Source organism: Esox lucius, chromosome 8, assembly GCF_011004845.1.
Source record: "Esox lucius isolate fEsoLuc1 chromosome 8, fEsoLuc1.pri, whole genome shotgun sequence".
In the NCBI taxonomy this organism is placed as follows: domain Eukaryota; kingdom Metazoa; phylum Chordata; class Actinopteri; order Esociformes; family Esocidae; genus Esox; species Esox lucius.
Window position 1 is genome coordinate 29,448,435 of NC_047576.1, and position 24,890 is coordinate 29,473,324.

Consider the following 24,890-nt stretch of genomic DNA (forward strand, 5'->3'; position numbering starts at 1 on the left):
TGGATCTGGTTTTTTTCAAGCAAGCAGTAAATCTAAAAGAATATCAGTGACTCACTGTCTTTCTGTACCCAATACTCCTTTTCACCACATCTCTCTGGTTTCTGCTGGGCCTGTGAGGAGGTGCTGTGGGCCTATGTGACGTGGGAGTAAGGGGGAAGGAGGTGCTTAGAGGAGAACAGCAACTGAGCTAATGTTCTCAGAAGTTACTGGGGACCGCTGAGAGTCTGAAAGGAGCAAACAACTTTACGTTCCCTGTAAACGCCCCATTACACCTGCATAGTCACTGGCCTGGTGTGAAGGGAGTCGAAATGAAGGGAGTTTTAATGGAGACAGGATCCTGAATCCATGCAAGTGTTTTGGGATACAAACAGACCCACCCACACAAACACACACCCCAACACACACTCCAGCACACACACCAACACCCACACACACACCCACTTCACCTTGTAATTTTTAAAACTAGAGGAATTCTTTCCAAGCACTCTTGATCCATTATCAAGTAATGGGATGGAGTTCAAGATGTGTTAGCAACAGTTGAGAAGTTGGAAGTTGGGTGTAACATGCAACACCGGGCCCCAACCTCCCCATCTCCTCCCTCCCTCCACTCCCACCCTGCTGATTGGTGAAGAATCTTTACGGCGCGCCACACTGTTGAGTAGATGCTGACCAGGAAGGAGCAGAGAGGAAGCGGGAGGTCTTGGTTTAGCATGTGTCGAACTCCATGGTATAGAATGGTATTATTGGGTGTAATTGTGTAGTTATTGTCTAATGGGTTGGGAACAGTGTGTCCTTTTGTTGTTCAGACCACATCCACATAACCAAGACGCATTGCCTGCTATACTTGCAACTAAGCTGTGTTGGCAAGCAGGCTTGGAATTTCGTCATATTAGGGGCAAGGCTTTTAGGCCTTCGGTGTCACAAAAATGTTTGGGTGCATAAAGGGCACATGCCAGGGCACAAAGGCCATTGAGTGAAATAAGAGGATTTGGTGCTTACATTACCTCAGTTACACAAAAATAGACCGCAAAGTATCCTTTAACATCATACTTTAATCACTTGCACTAATGAGTATGACCTAAATAAACAAATATAGTGACTCATTTGTGTGCGGAACAAGTTATTTTCAACACAAACGCTGCCATGTCAAACCTAACGTTACTTATCGGAGCTCTCAAAAAGCGTTCAGGTATATTCTCCGGTATTATCCCACTCGGAGGTCAGAACTTTCCCAACCCAGTTGCCCATGAACGCACCTTTCAAAACGGAGAGGTTTGACTCAGTTAACCACTAAATAAGTCTGCTATCTATCAATCGATAACTTACTAGCTTGCTTACTTGCATGTAGTCCGCTCTTGTGGTTGTTCTCAGTTGTGCTGCTGCTACTGGCTTTGAATGATGCGATGTGTGATGCTGCTTCCAAAATCATCAGATAGTGGTATTGATTGGTTGTCCATGGTGAAATCATCATTCTGCGCGAACTACGATGTAACTTTTAAGTTTGGTTTAAGACACACTTTACGCCGTCATGAAATTCCTACCCTGGCAGGGTAGTCCAAGCATAATGTATGGCAGAGGTAGTGAGTGTGTACATTTACAGTATTGAATGTATTTATGTGAAAAAGAAGGCACACGACTCTTGCCGGGCAAAATTTAATGATATCACTCATTTGTAGCAACAATCCTGTCCTAGTCTCTTTCCTCAGAAGTCTAGCCTGACAGCCGTTTTCTGGATGAGTAAAGAAAAATCGGCCCACAACAGGAGCCGGAGACAGGCAGGTGCGAGGACATGGACCTGACCTTGGTGGCGATTGTAAAAATCGAACAGATTAGTTATTATCATTAAGCCTGAGAAAGCCTGACATATCAACCGTCTACAGAGAGGTCCACTCCACTGCTTCGACGGCTAGGACGCACACCCTGAGGATTTAGACTCATCAGACCAACACCGCGGTACCCGGAACTACACAACACATCCAGACCACGTTTCTTCGTGTGAATTACACCATCGATATCAAAGCTACAGCCTCTTTCCCCACGTTCTCCCTCACCGCTCCCACTCTCCAGACCGCTACGTCTCTTCATTCACACACCAACCCCCCCACCCCCACCTGGCCAGGAGCAGGGGGAGGGCCTTTGTGCCTAAACCAACCCTAATCTACATTATCACAAACAAAAAGCTAGTAAACTGACTTCAGAAGGCCACGTCAAGCCAGTGAAGAACCACTCAGCCTCCGGTCATGTATAATTCAACATATGGATATGCTCAATTAGTAGCTGTAATTAACATTAGTGCTGTAATTCAGTGTTCCAGGGGGAGGCGGGGGCGGGGGGGGGGGGGGGTGAAGTTAAAAAGAGAGAACCGAGCTAGGAGGTGACAGCAGCGTGTGTGGTGATGAGAGGGTGGGGTAGATGAGTGTTTACGTGTTTTTCTATGAAACAACAGTAAAGAATCAGCTCAGACGGAGTCTCTCAGGAAGCATTTGAAGGAACAACGGCGTAGGCCTATACCGGCGAGTCTGTCACCGTTCACGGTGCTTGTGCATGCAGTCCCACGCAACTCGGGCTCTTAAACGACGGATCAAAAGGCCATTCCGCAGGTTATTATGGCGACAGAGCCGGGATCACAGAGCGTGTAGGTGGGAAATCAATTATCGTCAGAACCTCCATGAGACGTAATAGCCAATCTTATTTTTCACTCGAACACCCGTATGTAACGTCCTTGCGCGGTTGTGATGGATGAACAGGCACCAGGGTGAAGATATAGCCAATGTAAGAGCGCACACACACTGTGTCAATACAGTCCAGATGAGAAGGGAATAAGAGATGCACGGTTTCCTTTGACAGCCATATCATTACAGTCTGATAACTGGCGGAATGGAGACAAAGGAGTTTGCTGTGCGTTTGGTTTCATAGCCACGAGGATGACGGACGACACTTGGTGGAGCGGCTTACATGACTGCATCAACAAAGCAATCGTGTCTCCATCACCCGTCTAAATCCTGCATGAACTGCTAGTCCACACCGTGATACAAAAGGTCAGCAGTTCCCAGACTATTTGCCGTGACCCCGTTTGGGCAACCTGACTCAGAAATGGGGCAACGAGAAAATAATTGTGCTTAGCACATATTAGGGTTTCGTATTTTCCAGAGAATTCACCGGTTGCGCTCACCAAGAAAATTACAAGAGATTACAGGAAGAAATAACTTTCTTGTTATTTCTTGCACTTCCTGGTTTGAACTTTACATTCACGTTCAAACCGGGAAGTGCTTGTTTGAAAACGTATTAAATTGGGACATGATCATACCACCTAAATTGGAGAAAAATCCACATGGATCTGAAGTTGCATTTGTTACATTTCATTTAAAGTCACCACAGCTACGAATAGTATGTCTGCATGTGGAAACAGAGGGAGGGAGGAGATTGAGGTCAAGATCATGACCCCTCCGGTTTCACTGTCAGTGCGTGTTGGTCTATTTTAGGTTGGGCCCCGGGGAACACAGCAGAGTATGACGTACAGTGCAGTGAATTCTGTGAATTCCCTGTTTGCGTGTTTTCTGTGAAATCCGGTTCTGTGAGGCTTTTGGCTTTTCCCTAATGGTGTAATGGGCCACGGAAGCTGTGAGATTTGGTAAAGGTTATACATATGATACATAATATTCCCTAAACTGGAGAGGCAGGAAGATCAATTTTACTATCGGTTGCAGCGTCTAAACCGGGGGAAATCAATGGTGCTTTTATGGCTCTCGTATTGGGTGGAGAAATGCAAGGTTGGCGATTTCCTTCTGGCATGATGTGTGGACAAGAGTGTGTGTGTTTGCGTGTGTGTGTGTGTGGGGGGGGGGGGGGGGTGCATAATATGTCTGTGTGAGAGAGTGAGACAGACACAAAGATAGGCAGACGAATAAAAAAAGCATACACATACAGAGCCATTTGAAGAGACAAATATGCCCTACTTATGAGGTGGTCCCGGTTCCACCCTCTTCCCCGGTGTCAGAGAGCACTGATCAGGGAACCGTCAGAGGAGGAACTGCTCTGAGGTCTTTGAAGGTTCTACACACATGAACACACACTAACCACACCGGCAGATGGGACACGGAGCTAGAAATACCACACCTGTTATTTCTACTGACACCTTTGTCTCCTCAAACTAGCATCCATCGACAACCCCGACCCACCCCCAGAATCACTCTATTCTGTCTGTCTCCCCCCCACATGAATATTTTCTGTCCACCTTTTTTCATTCATCTCCCCCCCACACACACACACACACACACACACACAAGTTTGTACAGCTACCCTCATGGGGACCAGAAAATAGAAATTGCATGCTCCCTTGCCCTAAACTTAACCCTAAACCTAACCCTAACCCTAACCTTAACCTAACCATAATCTAACCCTAAACCTAACCCTAACCTCAATAAAGTAACATTTATGCCTAAACTTTACCTAGATGTAATGCCTAACCTTAACCCTAAACTTAACCAACAATGCCTGGACCTTAAAGAAACCCCAATTCTAACTATAAAATCAATTGTAAGTTTGACCCTAAACCTAAACCCTGAGCTGGAAATTGACTTTTGCCTCACGGGGCAATCAAAAGGTCCCAATGAGGTAATTTTTTTCTGGTTTTACTATACTCATTGGGACATTTGGTCCCCATTCGTTCAGTAAGACCTAACCCACACACACACAGACAGCATTACCTGCAGAACATTGGTCTTCGTCCGCTCCGTTCTCACAGTCCCTCTCCCCATCACATCGCCATGACAATGAGACACACTTGCTGGCCGAACCCCCGCAGTCAAACTTCTCAGGGGGGCACGTTTGTCGACCTGTCAGTGGAGAGGGGGGGGGGGGGCACAGTCAATGAAACAGCCAGATAACTGAGTTATCATGTTGCTCAAATCGATTCCCCCTCAAATGCCTGCAATTAGGATCGGCGCACAGAGAAGACAAAGAAAGTCACAAAGTCTATCTGACACAAGGCAAAAACACACACAGGAAGGAACAGAGCTCAAGGAAATTTCTGAGAATATTCAGTCTCACAAAAGTAAGTACACCCCTTACATTTTTGTAAATATTTGATTATATCTTTTCATGTGACACTGAACAAATGACACTTTGCTACAATGTAAAGTAGTGAGTGTACAGCTTGTATAACAGTGTAAATTTGCTGTCCCCTCAAAATAACTCAACACACAGCCATTAATGTCCATACCGCTGGCAATAAAAGTGAGTACACCCCTAATTGAAAATGTCCAAATTGGGCCCAAAGTGTCAATATTTTGTGTGGCCACCATTATTTTCCAGCACTGCCTTAACTCTCTTGGGCATGGAGTTCACCAGAGCTTCACAGGTTGCCACTGGAGTCCTCTTCCACGACGACATCACAGAGCTGGTGGATGTTAGAGACCTTGCGCTCCTCCACCTTCCGTTTGAGGATGCCCCACAGATGCTCAATAGGCTTTAGGTCTGGAGACATGCTTGGCCAGTCCATCACCTTTACTCATAGCTTCTTTAGCAAGGCAGTGGTCATCTTGGAGGTGTGTTTGTAATATGTCACAGTACATGTTGGCATTCATGGTTCCCTCAATGAACTGTAGCTCCCCAGTGCCGGCAGCACTCATGCTGCCCCAGACCATGACACTCCCACCACCATGCTTGACTATAGGCAAGACACACTTGCCTTTGTACTCCTCCCCGGGTTGCCACAACACACGCTTGACACCATCTTAACCAAATAGGTTAATCTTGGTCTCATCAGACCAGCGGACATGGTTCCAGTAATCCATGTCCTTAGTCTGCTTGTCTTCAGCAAACTGTTTCTTGTGCATCATCTTTAGAAGAGCCTTCCTTCTGGGACGACAGCCATGCAGACCAATTTGATGCACTGTGCGGTGTATGTTCTGAGTACTGACAGGCTGACCCCCCACCCCTTCAACCTCTGCAGCAATGCTGGCAGCACTCATACGTCTTTTTCCCAAATACAACCTCTGGATATGACGCTGAGCACGTACACTCAACTTCTTTGGTCGACCATGACAAGGCCTGTTCTGAGTGAAACCTGTCCTGTTAAACCGCTGTATCGTCTTGGCCACTGTGATGCAGCTCAGTTTCAGGATCTTGGCAATCTTCTTATAGCCTAGGCCGTCTTTATGTAGAGCAACCATTCTTTTTTTCAGATCCTCAGAGAGTTCTTTGCCATGAGGTGCCATGTTGAACTTCCAGTGACCAGTATGAGGGAGTGTGAGAGCAATAACACCAAATTTAACACACCTGCTCCCCATTCACACCTGAGACCTTGTAACACCAATGAGTCACATGACACCGGGGAGGGAAAATGGCTACTAAGGCCCAGTTTGGACATTTTCAATTAGGGGTGTACTCACTTTTGTTGTACTCACTTTTGTTAGACATTAATGGCTGTGTGTTGAGTTATTTTGAGGGGACAGCAAATGTACACTGCTATACAAGCTGTACGCTCACTAATTTGCATTGTAGCAAAGTGTCATTTCTTTAGTGTTGTTACATGAAAAGATATAATCAAATATTAGCTAAAATGTGAGGGGTGTACTCACTTCTGTGAGATACTGTACATCACTACAGTCCTGTGCACATTTAGAGAAGGTAGCTGGTTTCTATATTGTGTTTATGACATTAACAGACCTTTATGACATATTTTCACTGAAACTAAACAACTTCCAAAGATCATTTTTATTTTGTACATAAACATACAACCATAGGAGAGTCTGTGCATTGATCTGCCTATAAGATATAGGTATTCCTGGACATACTATACATACTACTATCCCTCCATACTAGTTTTTGTTGATTTGACAAATAATTAGAAAATGTACACCACTAAAGCTCTGTGTGGATTCAGGGTGTATCAGAGTTACGTGTTGTACTGATACCAGTAGAAAACTGGAATTCTCCATAACCGATAAAAACGTCATGCTTATATCTATCCAAACTCTACAGGCAGAATGAGCTGTTTCGGACTGGGTCAACATGGCCTTTGAAAAGTTAGAAACATATAATCATATGTTAATGAACTACCTCTGGGATATGAAATCAATATTCCTCCACGGTCAGTAGTTTAAGAGTTCAGATTTCTTCAGTACCCACGACTTGCATTCCATTTGCGTAAGCTTTTTGTACCAGTTTAATATTAGATCGTTTTATACACTATGTGAGTGATCAATCTACATACCGAAATGTACTGAGATGTTATCCTTTGGAAAAACAGCATTATTTAGCTCTTTTTGACCATTGTTCCTGTTGCCTAGCAAGCCTGTGGGCTTCTTGGAGTGTGAAAAACACTAAAGTACCATACATCAGGTTTACACTGGCCCAGACAGCAAATCCCTGCACTCCTTTTCCACAAATTGTACTACCTTTCCTGCACTTCTCTCTATTCCCCTCAAACTGCCCCGCTACCACCTCCACGCCTCCCCATCCCCTCTCCCAATTCGCTCTCTCCTTTCCCACAAATTGTACTACATGTCACCCCTCTCCCCATTATCTCTCGCCCTCTCCCCCTGCCCTCGTCTCCTCTCCCCCCTTTCCTCCCGCCTCTCCAAACCCTAGCTGAAGTGTTCCCAGTGGGACTATATCCTATATTACATTACACCGAGTGTCAAAAGCTGCTCCATTAATTATACATTTTGGACTGCCACTGCCTGGCAACACGCCCAGCAACCCGTCATAGCACCCCCCCCAAAGATCAATACAAACTATAGTGTCTGTGGGATGATTTAATTCCACAGTTTTTTCTCTTCTCTGATACATGGTTGGAGATGTAGAGCCCTTTCCGGGGTGTGGTGGATCCTTAAAAGGAAACCTTAGTCTGCTACTTTGAACCAAATTAAAGACCAAACAGGGTGCTTGCCTTTCTGTTTGTGTGTTTCCGTGTTGCCTGGTCGGATCCATTCAGGTTCCCTTTGCTGGTTCTGGGCTTTGGGCTCTGTGTTTCGGTTAGGAATTGGCTGAGAGAAGCAGGCTTCCCGTTTCCTCTCATCTCTATGTGAGGCTCTATCACTTCATCTGTTCTCTCTGTGAATAGCTGGGTCTCACGTGAGCCCCTTTTAAAAGTAGCTTCTTTAAATTCATTTTTTCCCCTGTTCGTTTTCAGGAAGCAAAATGGAGTCTCTTTGTAAAATATCATTTCATCTTACAGCTAGATATCTCTTTATCGGCAGATGGCAATTGTGGACGGGCGAATGGGGAGCCCGTCTGGTGTGTCCCGGTGTATGCAAGCAGTGATTTGGTTTTTAAAAGGAAACGGGAGAAGAGGTGTGTGTGCGTGTGCTTGGCCTCTAGTGCATCCAATCGACAAGCTGAAAGAAAAACAACTGTATTCTACATTGCCTCATCTGTCTGCCTGTCTGTCGGACAGTCTGTCTGCTATTGTGTGGTGTCTTGCGTGCCTGTGTGTGTGTGTGTGTGTGTGCATGTTTGCATGCTCGCTGCCTTAGGCTACAGTCAAGTGGGTCTGTCTCAATTCTGAGCCTCCTCTACCCAGGCTGATAATGGCCATCAATCACAGACATGCCTGACAGTCGACTGTGGAGAATAAAGGACAGACAGCAAAGGATGAATTGCAATTGGCCCAATTGGCAGTTCAACTCAGAGGAGGGAGCAGTCAAAGACCAACTGCCAATGACTGAATGCAGCAAAACAAAATGACACTAAATCATTAGTAATTAGGTTTCTTACAGCTCACGAGACCAGCAGACAAACGTATAGCGGGCATCCCAAGAGCCGATATGGAGCAGGAGCCTGGTTGCCAGCTTGATTCTGATTTAGCCGACTTTTATTCCTGGCAAGTCAACCAGGTACTGGCTTTGAATGCAGGAGTAGTCTGGTAGATAAGAAAGTCTGACGCCCTTGGTACGACCCTGCCCCCTGATGCTATCGCTAAGCCACAGCTGAACGTTGTCTTCAGGAGGTTTTGCTCTTCCCTCTGCCGGATCTCTTTTCTTCTCTCTTGATCCCCCTCTTTCTTGCCTCTCTCTCTTTCACTCAGTATTGTGCTGCGTTGCAGACTGTGAGGTATGTCGACAGCCTTATCGACAGTTTTCAGTAAATAACATTGCAGATGGAAAGATACGACCGACTAAAGTCAGAGCCGGGAGTGCTCCGACTCTCCTCCGTGACTCCTCTGTGACTCCTCCATGACTCCTCCGTGACTCTAGTCATACACCATTTAACAAGGTGAGAACACTGGGGAAAACATGCGTTGGTGTAAGACACATTCACACCTTAGCGGGTGCAGACAAGCACAAAACGCACACACAATCATTCCACTTAGACGGCAATCATCTCCCCTATTTCTGCTAAACCCTCAAACAGAGGCCCTCTACTCAGCTAGACATTAATTGGCTTTCAGCTGAATTCATTCTGCAGCCCGAATGACTTTGTAAGAGATGAATATTTCATCAGCTCTGTTCTGACACTGCTACATTCAGCAGCACGCACAGTGGCCGCTAACTGCCAGCTAACTGCCTACTGGGCCTTCAGTACGGCAAACAACGGCAGCGCCAATCTGAAAGGAAGAGACAGAGCTATTTGGACCTCAGGAGAATAAGTTCTCGGGCCAACCAATTCCACTGCGCGCGGTGCTGCATTCGGAGTGAACAGCAAGGGATGAAGCTGGGGAATCGACAACGGTAAGGACCGCCAGACTCGGTCCACTGGTGTCACCTCCTCATCCAGCACAGGTTTGGGTGCGGAGGTCTATCACTGTCACCTCCTCGTCCAGCACGGAGAGGGTGCAGAGATCTATAAAAATCACTTCCTCGTCCAGCACAGAGAGGGTGCAGAGGTCAATCACTGTCACCAGCAATACCTATGGCAAAGAGCAATGTCCGCAGCACCAATACCCCGTACACAAGGAAACAGGTGGAGCCACCGCATGCTAAGACAACCAGCAGAGTAGCAGACAAATGAAGTACCCAGACCAACCTAAACAGACTGCCGTTTTAGATTAGGAAAATCATGAGACTGACGCTCTTTTTCTGTGCAGTGGTACCACTCAACTAAAAATACATCACGTATGTTTCCCTTCCAAAAAGCATAGTTAGCTAGCTAGCTAAACAAGTTAACTGTCAACCTCTAAGACACATTTTATAAATGCTACACTGCCCATTTATAATACATGTACAAATGGTAATTGGTGTCAAGCTGGCTTGATGTGTTAACTGTAGGATGTGGTAAAACCTTCCCACCTCGATAACTATAATCGTCATGGTGAGAAGATGGAGATAGGCTCAAACATTTGTCTGTGTAGAACAGTAACAACATATGAGGGACAACATAGAAAGAAAGAAAGTCAGGAAGGAGAGAGAGAAACTCATGATGGAGAGAAAGCCCGGACAGACAGACAGAAAGTCAAGACAGATAAAGAGAAAGTCTAGATGGAGAGAAAGGCAAGACAGAGAGAAAGAAAGCCAGGACGGAGAGAGAGAGTCAGGGTCAGGATGTAAAAAGAGATTCAAAACAAAAAGAGAGAGACATAGTCAGGATGGAGAGAGAGAGTCAGGGTCAGGATGTAAAAAGAGATTCAAAACAAAAAGAGAGAGACATAGTCAGGATGGAGAGAGAGAGTCAGGGTCAGGATGTAAAAAGAGATTCAAAACAAAAAGAGAGAGACATAGTCAGGATGGAGAGAGAGAGTCAGGGTCAGGATGTAAAAAGAGATTCAAAACAAAAAGAGAGAGACATAGTCAGGATGGAGAGAGAGAGTCAGGGTCAGGATGTAAAAAGAGATTCAAAACAAAAAGAGAGAGACATAGTCAGGATGGAGAGAGAGAGTCAGGGTCAGGATGTAAAAAGAGATTCAAAACAAAAAGAGAGAGACATAGTCAGGATGGAGAGAGAGAGTCAGGGTCAGGATGTAAAAAGAGATTCAAAACAAAAAGAGAGAGACATAGTTAGGATGGAGAGAGAGAGTCAGGGTCAGGATGTAAAAAGAGATTCAAAACAAAAAGAGAGAGACATAGTCAGGATGGAGAGAGAGAGTCAGGGTCAGGATGTAAAAAGAGCGAGTCACCGTCAGGATGTAGAAAGAGACACAGTCAGGACAGAGAGAGAGAGTCAGGATGTAGGAAGAGAGTCAGGACAGATAGAGAGAGTCAGGGTTAGGATGGAGAAAGAGTCAGGGTCAGGAAGGGGAGAGAGTGTCAGGACAGAGAGTGAATCAGGGTCAGGACAGAGAGTGAATCAGGGTCAAATGGAGAGAGTGAATCAGGGTCAAATGGAGAGAGTGAATCAGGGTCAAATGGAGAGAGTGAATCAGGGTCAAATGGAGAGAGTGAATCAGGGTCAAATGGAGAGAGTGAATCAGGGTCAAATGGAGAGAGATTTGGACAGAGAGAGAGAGAGAGTTAAGGGTTAGGTGTTGTTATTCGACCCACGTTTTCAAACTAAGCATCTATTATGAGTAGGGTAGAAGGGCACCATGCACAAACATATGCTAATGCACTTCTGATTAACTGCCTCCCTAATTCCCTTTCACGGAGAAGGGAGGGGAGCAGAGATGCATATCACAGCCCAGTGTTCACACACACACACACACACACACACACACACATACATACACACTCTCATACACACACACCAAAACAGTAGCATCCATCAGTTCCTCCGAGCCTCAGCTAAAACTAACCTCCACAGTGATTCATTCAGATAGCTCATAACCCAGCAGGCTAATGTAAATATAATCAATTTGTTGTGTGGAGAGTGTGTGTCTGGGAGGCGTCTGTGTGGGGGGAAGGAGGTTGAAGGCTTTAACTCACTGTCACGCCACGCTGTACGGATGTCAGCATGGATGGGGGGGGGGGGGTGGTTCTGGGACTAAGGCAGAACGGGTGACAAAAGCCAGCCCCACTATCATGCCCCACACGTTTACAGGAGGGAAGACAAACGGAAGTAGAAAAGAAGACAGATGGGACAGGAAAAACAGCGAGGAGTCGAAGGGAGGGTGCAGAGCCGAAGGGAGGGTGAGGAGCCGAAGGGAGGGTGAGGAGCCGAAGGGAGGGTGAGGAGCCGAAGGGAGGGTGAGGAGCCGAAGGGATGGCGAGGAGTCGAAGGGAGGGCGAGTGTCAGGGTGAGGCGACGTAAGTGTGCCAGGGATATAGGGCTTCTAGTACCTGAGGGGTGACGGATGACCAAGAAACACACACACACAGGCTTGTTGACTACATACACACGGGCTTGTTAACTACACACACATACACACAGGCTTGTTGACTACATACACACGGGCTTGTTGACTCCACACACACACACACGGGCTTGTTGACTCCACACACACACACACACACACACACACACACACACACAGGCGTGTTGACTACACACACACACACACACACACACACAGGCGTGTTGACTACACACACACACACACACACACACACACACACACACACACAGGCTTGTTGACTACGTACACAAACAGACCGTCAGACAAGCGTTCCCCTGAGGCTTTCTTGACCTAATCCTTCCTTGACAGACCCTTGTGGGCAGAAATCACATACACTGAAATATAGGACACACACACACACACACACACACACTTGACAGGAATCCTATACACTGTGGGTCAATGGGCCCAGACATGCTTCAATTAAACATCCCCCCAGACTGCTAACCTCATACACAGCAAAATATTCATACCACACACACACACACACACAGAAATCCCCAGACTTAGAAGTGGATCTATTTTTAAGACTTTAACAATATTATATATTGCTCTGATTTGTGACTGTTTTAATTTAAATGAGTGGAATTTTAGTGGCAGTTAAATGTGTGTGTGTGTGTGATTGGACATTGCCCACTGAGGGTCCGTCTATACTGTTCCTCCAAGTCAGCTATGTAAATCCATTTCCATTAGTATCGTCTGCAACGGCAGCTCTCCCGCTCAGTCTCTCTCTCCCACGCAGTCTCTCTACCCCTCGCAGTCTCCCTCCCTGTCCTTACCTCCACCCATTATGAGCAGTGTGCAATCTGCCTCCAGAAAGGTCATGTAAAGTATGTGAAATTAAAATAAGTATTTATGGGGGGAATACCTAAAACGTGTCTGTCTGTGTGTAACATAACTGAAAGGGTCAAGACGGTTAGAGTGGGATTCCATAACATTATTGGACAGATTTTAGAGGCTGTTTGTATCGACAGAGCTATTTATATGTATATATATATGTTTATACAGTAAACCTCCAAAAGTGGGAGCATGACAGGAAGGATTTGCTTGTCCTATTATTTAGAAGTGTTACATGAATTATATAACAAACAGAGTTGAAGAGTTTGAGCCATACAACTTGCCAATTTCTAGAGGTAATTGGCATCTTGTCAGCAACTACAGACGCGGGTGGGGGGAGCAGTAGTTGTGGTATTACTGTATTATTATTGGTGTTGGTAATAGTGGTGGTAGTAGTAGTGGTATTAATGGTGGTGGTAATAGTGGTGGTAGTAGTAGTGGTATTAGTGGTGGTGGTAATAGTAGTGGTATTAGTGGTGGTGGTAATAGTGGTGGTAGTAGTAGTGGTATTAGTGGTGGTGGTAATAGTGGTGGTAGTAGTGGCGGCGGTGGTGGAAGTAGTAGTGGTGGTAATAGTTGCATTGGTGGTGGTAATAGTGGTGGTAGTAGTAGTGGTGGTAATAGTGGTGGTGGTGGTAATTGTGGTGGTAGTAGTGGCGGTAGTGGTGGTGGTAATATTGTTGATATTAGTGGTGGTGGTAATAGTGGTGCTAGTAGTGGCGGTAGTAGTGATGGTGGTAATATTGGTGGTGGTGGTGGTAATTGTGGAGGTAGTAGTTGCGGTGGTAATAGTGGTGGTGGTGTTAATATTGGTGATAATAGTGGTGGTGGTAATGGTGGTGCTAGTAGTGGCAGTAGTAGTGGTTGTGGTAATGGTGGTGGTGGTAATATTGATGGTAACAGTGGTGGTGGTGGTGGTAATAATGCTGGTGGTAATAGTGGTGGTGGTGTTCGTAATAGGGATGGTGATGATGGTAATATTGGTGTTCGTAATAGGGATGGTGGTGGTGGTAATAGTGGTGGTAATATTGGTGGTAACAGTGGTAGTGGTGGTGGTAATAATGGTGGTAGTAATAGAGATGGTGGTGGTGGTGGTGGTGATAGTGGTGGGGGTGGTAATAGTGGTGGTAGTAGTGGTGGTGGTAATAGTGGTGGTAGTAGTTGCGATGGTGGTGGTAATGGTGGTAGTAATAGGGATGGTGGTGGTGGTGGTAATAATGGTGGTAGTAATAGGGATGGTGGTGGTAATGGTGGTGGTAGTAGTAGCGATGGTGGTGGTAATGGTGGTAGTAATAGGTGGTGGTGGTAATAGTGGTGGTAGTAATAGGGATGGTGGTGGTAATGGTGGTGGTAGTAGTAGCGATGGTGGTGGTAATGGTGGTAGTAATAGGGATGGTGGTGGTGGTGGTAATAATGGTGGTAGTAATAGGGATGGTGGTGGTAATGGTGGTGGTAGTAGTAGCGATGGTGGTGGTAATGGTGGTAGTAATAGGGATGGGGGTGATGGTAATAATGGTGGTAGTAATAGGGATGGTGGTGGTAATGGTGGTGGTAATAGGGATGGTGGTGGTGGTGGTGGTAATAGTGGTGAGTGTAGTAGCGGTGGTGGTAGTAATAGGGATGGTGGTGATGGTAATAGTGGTGGGAGTAGTAGCGATGGTGGTGGTAATGGTGGTGGTAGTAGTAGCGATGGTGGTAGTAATGGTGGTGGTAATAGGGATGTTGGTGGTGGTAATAGTGGTGAGTGTAGTAGCGGTGGTGGTGGTAATGGTGGTAGTAATAGGGATGGTGGTGATGGTAATAGTGGTGGGAGTAGTAGCGATGGTGGTGGTAATGGTGGTGGTAGTAGTAGCGATGGTGGTGGTAATAGGGATGTTGGTGGTGGTAATAGTGGTGGGTGTAGTAGCGGTGGTGGTAGTAATAGGGATGGTGGTGGTATGATATGTAATAGTGGTGATGGAGGAGGTAGTATTAATATTAATTGTATTAGTGCTGGTAATGTAGTATAAATAGTAGTCGTTGTTTTTTTTTTTTCAACAAAGCCTCTGTTTCTCTTTTTCTCTCCTGCTCTTATTCAGAACTTCATTTATAACAACATCTTTTCAATGTAGTGAGACTTGCTGTCTTTCCTCCAACCAGCGGTTCTGTTCTCCCTGTGGCATGTGGAAAAAATGAACAGAGAGGTATTGAATTAATGTTGCGGTTGAAGTTAATGACACAATACATTTATACAAGACATGAAGACCTTTACACAACTTTCCCCATTTTAAAATGAAATTCATTACGTGGATGTTTGGGTGCCTTTGGTCATGACTTTCAGAATCCCCTTACGGTGGAATTGAGATGAGGAACACAAGTGTTGTAGGGTAACATCTCAAAAACATGTTGATTCAGTTTAAAGAGTATACATTTTCCTTTCTTGTTTCATTTCTTAATATACTCGATAAAAATTGTCATTTACCGTAACAACCACATTTGGGGTTAAGCTTGGGGTGTTGGAGGGAGGGTTCCATTTAGGGTTAAGTACATCTGAGGTTTGTATTAAGTTTAGGGGAAAAATGAATTTTGAATGGAAACCATTTTTAGAGTCCACAAAACTATGGTAAAATATAAATGACTGTATGTGTGTGTGAAGGGAATATCAGCAGTAGTTAGTAGAAGTAGTGGTGGGAAGTTTGTTGTTCACAATGATGACTCACCACCTAAAACCCCAACAAGACAGCACTGATTGATTTCCATACAGCAGGTGAACACAGATTGAATTAACGCTGACTGATTTCCATACAACAAGAGATCACAGATGGAATTAACACTGACTGATTTCCATACAAGAGCTCACAGATGGAATTAACACTGGGCTAATATATGCACACAGGGGGTTGAAATGTACTAATGTGTCCTGATCCTTGCTCTGTGATATTTAAAAATGGCTCCTCCACAAAACCTTCTAAAATCCTTTCAATAGAGCTTTATGTATCCCAAATGGCACCCTATTCACAGTATAGGGTCCTACTCTTGTTAAGGGCCACTGGAGAGAATAAGGCACTATGAAGAGAATAGTGTGCAATTTGTGACATAATAGAGGTATCAGGCCTTATTCAGTCTGGTGATGTGGTGGAGTGTGGAGCTGCCGTCTCCCTGCCCTGTCCTTCAGATGTGAAATCCAATTTGTGGGAGAGAGGAGAGTTGTCTTTAACATTTTAAATGAATGCTACTGTTGATGAGTGGCTTTCATTGAAAAGCTGATTTACAGTTAGTGTCCCTGAAGACTAAGTAGGCAAGTAGAGAGAGACAAAGAGTGAGAGAGGAGAGAGTGAGAGAGAGAGAGGGAGAGAGTGTGAGTGAGCACTAAAGAGTACGATAGAGAGAGGAGAGGTAAACAAAGGAGAGGGCAAATTATTTTAGGGATGTAGGAGGAATGAGACAGAGAGAAAGGGTAATGGTACATTGTCAGACATCACAAGACTGAAAAGCAAAGTGAAAACGGGCTGAAAGAATTAACCAGTCTGAGTGAATTCTCCCTCAGTTCACCACTTTCCTCTGAGCATGAAGAGTCAGGACCGTGGCAATGACTTAAAAAGGGTAAGAACACCTCTCTCTCTCCCTCTCCCAGCGAGTGGGCAGGGTACAGGGGTGTTAAATCTCCAGCGCACAGGGGCCATTAGCTGGGGATCTGTCAGTGCCGGGGGGGGAAGAGATACAGCGTGACACAACCATTCTACCTGCCACAGGAAATTGCCACTTTCTCAAGAAAATAAAGAGGGAAAAAAAACACTTTTAAAGTTTGTTTAGTGGGCAACATGCCGGCCATTAAAATTCCACCAGTTGCTTTCTGCCTACTGGTTTAACAACAGAAAGGGAGCAGAAGGCAAGGAAAGGGGGCGTAAACTGAGTGGGTAGTATAAGACTGGCCTGTATATTAGGACGCTAGGAGAGTGTCACTTACTTGACAGGGTCGCAAACTTGACATTAGCCCAAGGGACAGACGGTTGATTAGAAAGACAGAAGGTCTAACGGCTAACATTCACTGTGGTGTGTTGACCAGTAAGAAATATACCCAATGCACAGTGCGTATTTACATTACAAGGCATATGTACGACTGTACTTGATGCACCATACACTGGGAGTCCATAGAATAGTACACACACACACACACAGACACAGACCCAGACACACACAAAACACACACAGATGAGTCGGCTCCACGCAGAAGCCACGTGAGGTCATGATTAGAGTGTAAAAACAGGACTTAATTACAGATGACAGACAGTAGCAGTTCTCTCCCTATGACAGACGTGTACTGCAGTACCACGAAATAGGTTACATGAAAAGCTGCTTGATCAAACAAAAATCACTGCAGTAGTCATACATACTCCGACAACAGATCAATCACATTCGCTTAGCGATACTGCTTCAACTCTCAGGATGACCTTTTTATATGACTTTAATTAATGATACACACTATAAACCGGATGGCTTGAATCCTGAATGCTTATTGACCGATTTCCATAAAATACGAGTCCATATACCACAGGTAGGAAATCACATCCCTTTTTACTACAAATAGGTTTATAGTAGCAAAAAAGCATCTCGGGATTTGTGATAAAAGGCACTCAGCGATGTGTTGTGCCTAAGAACAGTTCTAAGCCGTGGTATATTGGCCATATACCACATCCCCTTCTTGCTCAATATTATGTTAGGCAGGCTAGCCATAGAAACTATAATGTTAAAAGGCTTTATGAATAAGAAGATCCTGCATTTTCCCATAAGCTAGTTGCTGATGTCTACTAAGAAGTTCAAATCGGTCTCCTCCAGGTAGCTTAATAACAAGAAGCCTAATAAAAGGTCTTTCTACCCACAGCTGGCTTTTCCACAAACTTCATGAGGTGACAGTAAAGACTTTCTGGGTTATCTGTTAAATTATTTATGACACACACACACACACGCACCGACCAAATTGATGCCTAAGCACACTATGGACTATAGACCTCAGACCAGATTCCCTAGAGCACCTGGTTAACAGTGTGTGCATGCTGCTTTGTCTGGGTAGAAATAAATTATCGCTGTGCCACAAAATAGCCACAGAATGAGCTGCCCCCTGACCTTCATAGTACAGCATTGGGCAGCCAGATTCAATCCCATTTCTCTTTGCAACCTCTTGGTTCAGTATCTCACTTAGACCTGAATCAGATACTTCGAACATTAGGCGAACTGGAGTGCCCGATGTGTGCAAATATTTTCTTAAATTTTTAAATGTTTTATTTATTTAATAAAAATATGTATTACTGCTATTTTTACAACAGCAGTTGTCACAAAGTGCTTTTACAAAACACCCAGCATGAAACCCCAAGGAGCAAACAACAACAGTGTTGAATTTCAGTGGCTAGGAAAACTCCCCAAGAAGGCCTACATTTAGGAAGAAACTTAGAGAGGAACCAGGCTCAGAGGGGTGACCAGTCCTTTTCTGGCAGTGCCGGGTGAATTTTAAGAGTACAAGTTGTAATAATAAAAAAATGCTTGTGGGCTGAGACCAGAGTCTATTTAAACCTAGTCCAGGTCAGAAGTATGACCAGATGGACAAGGACCGGGAAAACCCTCAGTAGAGTGGCAGCTGAAATTCAGGTATCGTCTTGATCTGCAACACAACCAGGAGGACTCTGGACAGGGACAGCTACGAGACTATCAAGCCTGGTACTCCGGAAGTGTGGGCCAAGACCTTGTGTCCTCCTAAGTTTAAAAAGGGCAGGTGACAGGGAAAATGTTGAAAGTGCATTCCTTAGGTCTACAATGATTTACAGTGGAGAAAGAGAACTGACCCTACTCACCTGGCAAAATCATATAACAGCGTAAGACCTTGGGGCTGAGACGGGGGTCCAGTGACACTGTGGCCCTATCTGGGGGAGGCCCCGGACAATCCAAGTCCATGTATTGAATCATACATTTTAACAATGAAACCTTAAAATCAGCCCTAACCCTAACAGGCAGCCAGTATAAAGAGGCTAGTACTGAAGTAATGTGTTTCTAGGATTCTAGCAGCCGTGTTCAGCACTAATTGAAGTTTATTTATTGATTTATCAGGGTTAACGGAAAGAAGAGCATTCCAGTAATGTAAAAAGTAACGAAAGCATGGATTCGTTTTTCTGCATCAGTTTTTTATAAAAACGTTCTGATATTTGCAATGTTCTGAAGATGGGATATATTTTATATGTTCATCAAAGGATAGGTCAGGGTCAAGGGTAAAGCCGAGGTTTCTCACAGTTTTTTGGGATACAAACATACAGCCGTCAAGGTTCACAGTGAGATCTGCCAACAAAACTAATTTTTTCTTGGGTCCTAAAACGAGCATTTCTGTTTATCTTGAGTTTAAAAGCAAGACGTTTTCTGTAATCCACGTCCTAATATCTGAAATGTATGCTTCCAAAGTAGCAAATTTTGGGGCTTCTCCATGCTTCATTGATATATACAACTGTGTGTCATCAGCATAACAGTGAAAATTGACATTGTGATTCTGGATGACATCACCCATAGGGAGCATATATAGTGAGAACAATAATGGGCCCAAAACCGAGCCTTGAGGAACACCAAAATATACCTTTGATTTGTCAGAGGATATGACATCCACACATACAAACTGTTATGTTTCAGATAAATAAGATTCAAACCAGGCTAGAACATGTCCACGTAGCCCAATATGGGTTTCCAGTCACTCTAAGAGAAGGGAGTGATCAATAGTATCAATAGTATCGGGTCTGAAACTGGACTGGAACATTTCATAAATGTTACTTGTCTTCAGGAAGGAATTCAGTTGTTGGGAAACACATTTTTCAATGATTTTTGGTGAGGAACGGGAGGTTCGATATTGGCCTATAATTGTTTAATATGTCTGTATCCAGATTAGATTTTTTCAGAAGAAGCTTAATATCCGGTATTTTTTGTGAGTTTGGTACACATCCGGAGGAAAGGGAGCAATTTATTATGTTCAACATTGGCTGACCTAGCACCAGAAGTCTGTCCTTAAGCAGTTTTGTTGGAATCGGGTCTAGTTGGCAATTTGTGGGTTTAGAACTCATTACTAATGTCGAGCGATACAGGATGAAAAAATTCAAGTGTCCCCGTTGACACCAGGTCAGGGAGGTTCAGGTCATTCTCAGGACAATTGCGATTTTGGGGAATCTAACTATTTAAGAAGTCAGTGACTTGTTTTAGTTAATGTATTCATTACTGCTGAAGTGAAGACCTACTTAACTTGGTGAACATTGCTTTTTTGTTAACTTTGCAACTGTATCAAAGATGTTTTTGATTGTTTTTGTTCACCTCATTCAGAAATAAGCTGATCGAACTGATGTGAGTGCTTTTTGGCATTGTAGTGTACTGTATATCCAAGCTAGTCTGAATACTTCTAACTTAGTGGAGCGCCACTTTCACTCCACCAAGGCTTGCTTGAGTGCTCCAGAACTGTCTGTGTACCAGGGAGCAAGTCTCTTGTTCCATATTTCTTTTGTATTCAGTTGTGCAACCAAATCTAAAGTATTTCACAGAGTTGAGTTTAGATCCTTGATTAGATCGATTGCGGATTTCTTTACTATGTCATCGATGAGCGAGCCTGGAAGAATGTCAAGAAATCTAGTGCGAGAAATTTATATTACGGCTTTTAAATGTCATTGTTTGGGGTGCAAGTGGGTTTATGTAATGCAATGTAATAAGACAGTGATGCAATATTCCATGATTATGGTGAAAGATAATTTGATCTAAAATATCTATTTTTTGTGACAGGACTAAATCTAAGGAACGATTGTGGCAGTGCATTGGACCTGAGACATGATGGACAAAAGCCATTGAGTCAATTATGGCTTCAAAAGCTTTTTGAAGAGGGTCATTGGACTTTTCCATATGATTATTGAAATCGCCCAACATTAGAATACTATCTGCCATGACTACAAGGTCACTGAGGAACATTGTGTATGGCCCTGGGGGCCTGCAAATAGTAGCTATGAAAAAAGATTCATCAGCCTGGTTAACTTTCATGAGTAAAACTTCAAAAGAATTAAAACCAGTGATGTGTTTAAGAGTAAATTTATATTTACTTTCATAAATATTAGCAACACCCCCCTCCTTTCAGGACACACAGGGGATATGATCACTGGTGTAGCCAGGAGGCCTCATTTAGGGCAGAAAATTCATCAGGCTTAAGCCATTTTTCACACAAGCAAATAACATCACTAGTCACTGTAACTACCCAAACGGAATCAAGCCAAAAGGAATCAAGTTAACTGGAATCAAGCCAGATGGAATCAAGACCAGCTAAAACGTTTTTGAATCCTTGTCTGGAAGCTTCCGCCTCATATCTCCTGTATAACTGAACAGAGAAAATAACCCCTGTCACCAGACATCAATAAGTAGACCCAGAGTTATAAATCAGTGTGCAAATCCAGCCAAGCAGCAGTCAAGTTCCCAGCATTCTACTTTAGAAGTGGTTGTGAACCCAACCTACTGTAGCACCGCAAGGCACAACTGCATGATCACCCAGGCAAATCACATCAAAGCACATGGCATGTTAAGAACGTCAAAATAAGGAGAGACAGAGAAAGAAAGGCAAAAACCCATTGAGTCAATTATGGCACACACAAAATGAGGAGGAAACGGAGCTGCACTTCCTAACCTGTCAAATGTATGACCACATTAGAGACATTTCCCACAATGAATACAGACCCAGAAAGAAACATTAATGATCTCTATGTATACATATGTTAGGTGAAATCCCACAATGTGCAAACACAGCAGCTGTACTTTAAGGCAATGTCTTCATTCATTTTCCCTTGTCATATACAAGGGAAAACTAATAATTGAACTTTTAAAACATCTTTATGTTTTAGCAAAAAGTTGGGTAAAGTTGTATGTAATGCACCGTGCTTTACAGTGCTGACATGAAAGGTGGTGACAAAGTCTGAGAAGGATGCACTCCTGGTTTAGTTAACTCCTCTCATTCAGCATTTGTAAGCTAAGGCAAATTACGACAGCAATCACATTGAAGCACATACAGTGGGGAGAACAAGTATCTGATACACTGCCGTTTTTGCAGGTTTTCCCACTTCCAAAGCATGTAGAAGTCTGTAATTGTTATCATAGGTACTCTTCAACTGTGAGTGATGGAATCTAAAACAAAAATCCAGAAAATCACATAGTATGATTCTTAAGTAATTAATTAGCATTTTATTGCATGACATAAATATTTGATACATCAGAAAAGCAGAACTTAATATTTGGTACAGAAACCTTTGTTTGCAATTACAGACGTTTCCTGTAGTTCTTGACCAGGTTTGCACACACTGCAGCAGGGATTTTGTCCCACTCGTCCATACAGACCTTCTCCAGATCCTTCAGGTTTCGGGGCTGTCGCTGGGCAATATGGACTTTCAGCTCCCTCCCAAGATTTATTTATTGGGTTCAGGCCTAGAAACTGGCTAGGCCACTTAGTTGCCTTGGCTGTGTGTTTCGGGTCGTTGTCATGCTGGAAAACCCAGCCACGACCCATCTTCAATGCTCTTACTGGGGGAAGGAGGTTGTTGGCCAAGATCTCGCGATACATGGCCCCATCCATCCTCCCTTCAATACGGTGCAGTCGTCCTGTCCCCTTTGCAGAAAAGCATCCCCAAAGAATGATGTTTCCACCTCCATGCTTCATGGCTGGGATGGTGTTCTTGGGGTTGTACTCATCCTTCTTTCTCCAAACAGGGCGAGTGGAGTTTAGACAAAAAAGCTCTATTTGTGTCTCATCAGACCACACAACCTCCTCCCATTCCTCCTCTGGATCATCCAGATGGTCATTGGCAAACTTCAGACGGTTTTGGACATGTGCTGGCTTAAGCAGGGGAACCTTGCGTTAGCTGCAGGATTTTAATCCATGACGGCGTAGTGTGTTACTAAAGGTTTTCTTTGAGACTGTGGTCCCAGCTCTCTTCAAGTCATTGACCAGGTCCTGTTGTGTAGTTCTGGGCTGATCCTTCACCTTCCTCATGATCATTGATGCCCCACGACGTGGGATCTTGCATGGAGCCCCAGACCGAGGGAGATTGACCGTAATCTTTAACTTTCTCCATTTTCTAATAATTGCGCCAACAATTGATTTTCTGGATTTTTGTTTCAGATTCTGTCTCTCACAGTTGAAGTGTACCTATGAGAAAAAATTACAGACCTCTACATGCTTTGTAAGTAGCAAAATCAGCAGTGCATCAAATACTTGTTCTCCTCACTGTATGCCGGCGCTAGCGGCTTGGCTGAGGCGTAATAAGCCAGCACAGTGGAACTGATACCCGGAACGAGGCAGGGAAACCACAGTGGTTGTATAGTTTTGGCAGTAGCTAGCTTGGACATTACGAAGGGCCAAAACGGAGGTTGACGACTTCTAGCGGCGGGCATTTAGCCCGCATGGGAAATTAGCCCTGCTGCTCAGTAGCCTGGAGCATGAAATTGAAGCTGTCCAGACAGAGCACCTGACTGGATCCTTCCTTCCCTCATTTTCAGAATAATTAACTACAGTAACACTACTCCTGCAGAGTGCTATAATACAGCCCGGATTGTCCTCCTGTCAGGGCTCCAAGGAACAGACCAGGTAAACTAACACCAGACAAGACAGGGCACTGAAGAACTGACACTGACAGAGAGAGATGGAGAAGGAGGTGATGGAGAGGAGAGGAGATGAAGACTGGGGAGATAATGAAAACGAGTGGAGAGAAAAAGAAATGGGGACAGAGAGAAATTAGAGGGGAAAAAAGAGAGATGAGAGAAAAGAGAATGAGAGAGAGGAATGCTTTACTTATAGCACATGGTCCGCCAAGGAAACAGCTGAACAACTACGTTTTACCAGTCTGGGTATAGAACCCCTGATAATCAGTTAATTATTGTGTCAGTTTCCATAACTCTAACAACAACGGAATAGCCAACTCACCTCAAAAGACAGCTGTACGACTCACATATGCTGTCCAAACACTTCCCCCATCCTTAAACTTAGTTTGGAGAAGGGATTTCAGTCAGAAGGAATGAGACGTCTCCGGTCTGTGTTAAACCTGAGGCAGTTAATGCTACACACCTACTGTATACTTAAAAAAAAAAAAAAACACCAAGCAAGTTTAACAATCCTGATGAGTCTCGGGCCCCTAGTTAACCTGATGCTGGGGCCTCAGGGGCCACATGTTCCTACACTGGGAAATCAGTCCATTCAGAAGCATTATTTAAACCTACTCGGATCCAGTGGGGAGGGGGTGCCTTTGAGGCAGCTGGGCGGAGGGGAGGGAGGATGAGAGGAGGGAGGATGTGCAGGGGAGTGAAGGTGGAACGTTAATTGCAAACTAATCAAAGCTGAGAGTGTGAATGAGGAAAGGGACAAGAGATTGGAGCAGAGGAGGAAGAGGATTGTGGCTTGAGTGGATGAGCACATGGACACACACCTCCAACACAACACACATACATCCCACGCAAACAGACACCTCTCACACAACACATACACTTCCTACACAACACAAACCTCCGACACGATACACACTCACCTCCCAAACAACACACACGCACACAAACAACACACAAAAAAACACACACGCACACACACAAACAAACAAAACACACACACAAACCACACACACACAAAACACATACACCTACAGGATCAATCTGGGAGAGAACTGAAAATCGCTTCCAGTGATTCAATCTTAATTAGAGATAACGAGTTTTAACGGGAAGTCCCGTAATCAGAAAAATGCCTTCCAGAATAACCATCTTCTGAATGCTAAACACCCATGTCCCAGTTCTATCCACGAGCCTAGCTCTGTCCATCACCATGGGCCCGCTC

At 44.4% G+C, this 24,890-nt stretch overlaps 1 protein-coding gene across 4 annotated transcripts in view; it reads right to left on the reverse strand.

The window, feature by feature from the left end:
• lrp8 (low density lipoprotein receptor-related protein 8, apolipoprotein e receptor) overlaps positions 1-24,890 on the reverse strand; it is a 170,630-nt gene that overhangs the window by 61,589 nt on the left and 84,151 nt on the right. For all 4 annotated transcript variants that reach the window (XM_013135122.4, XM_029121650.2, XM_029121649.2 and 1 more), the window contains exon 4: positions 4,707-4,835. In XM_013135122.4, coding sequence (XP_012990576.2) covers positions 4,707-4,835 — 129 coding nt within the window. The remainder of the gene's footprint in view (positions 1-4,706; positions 4,836-24,890) is intronic.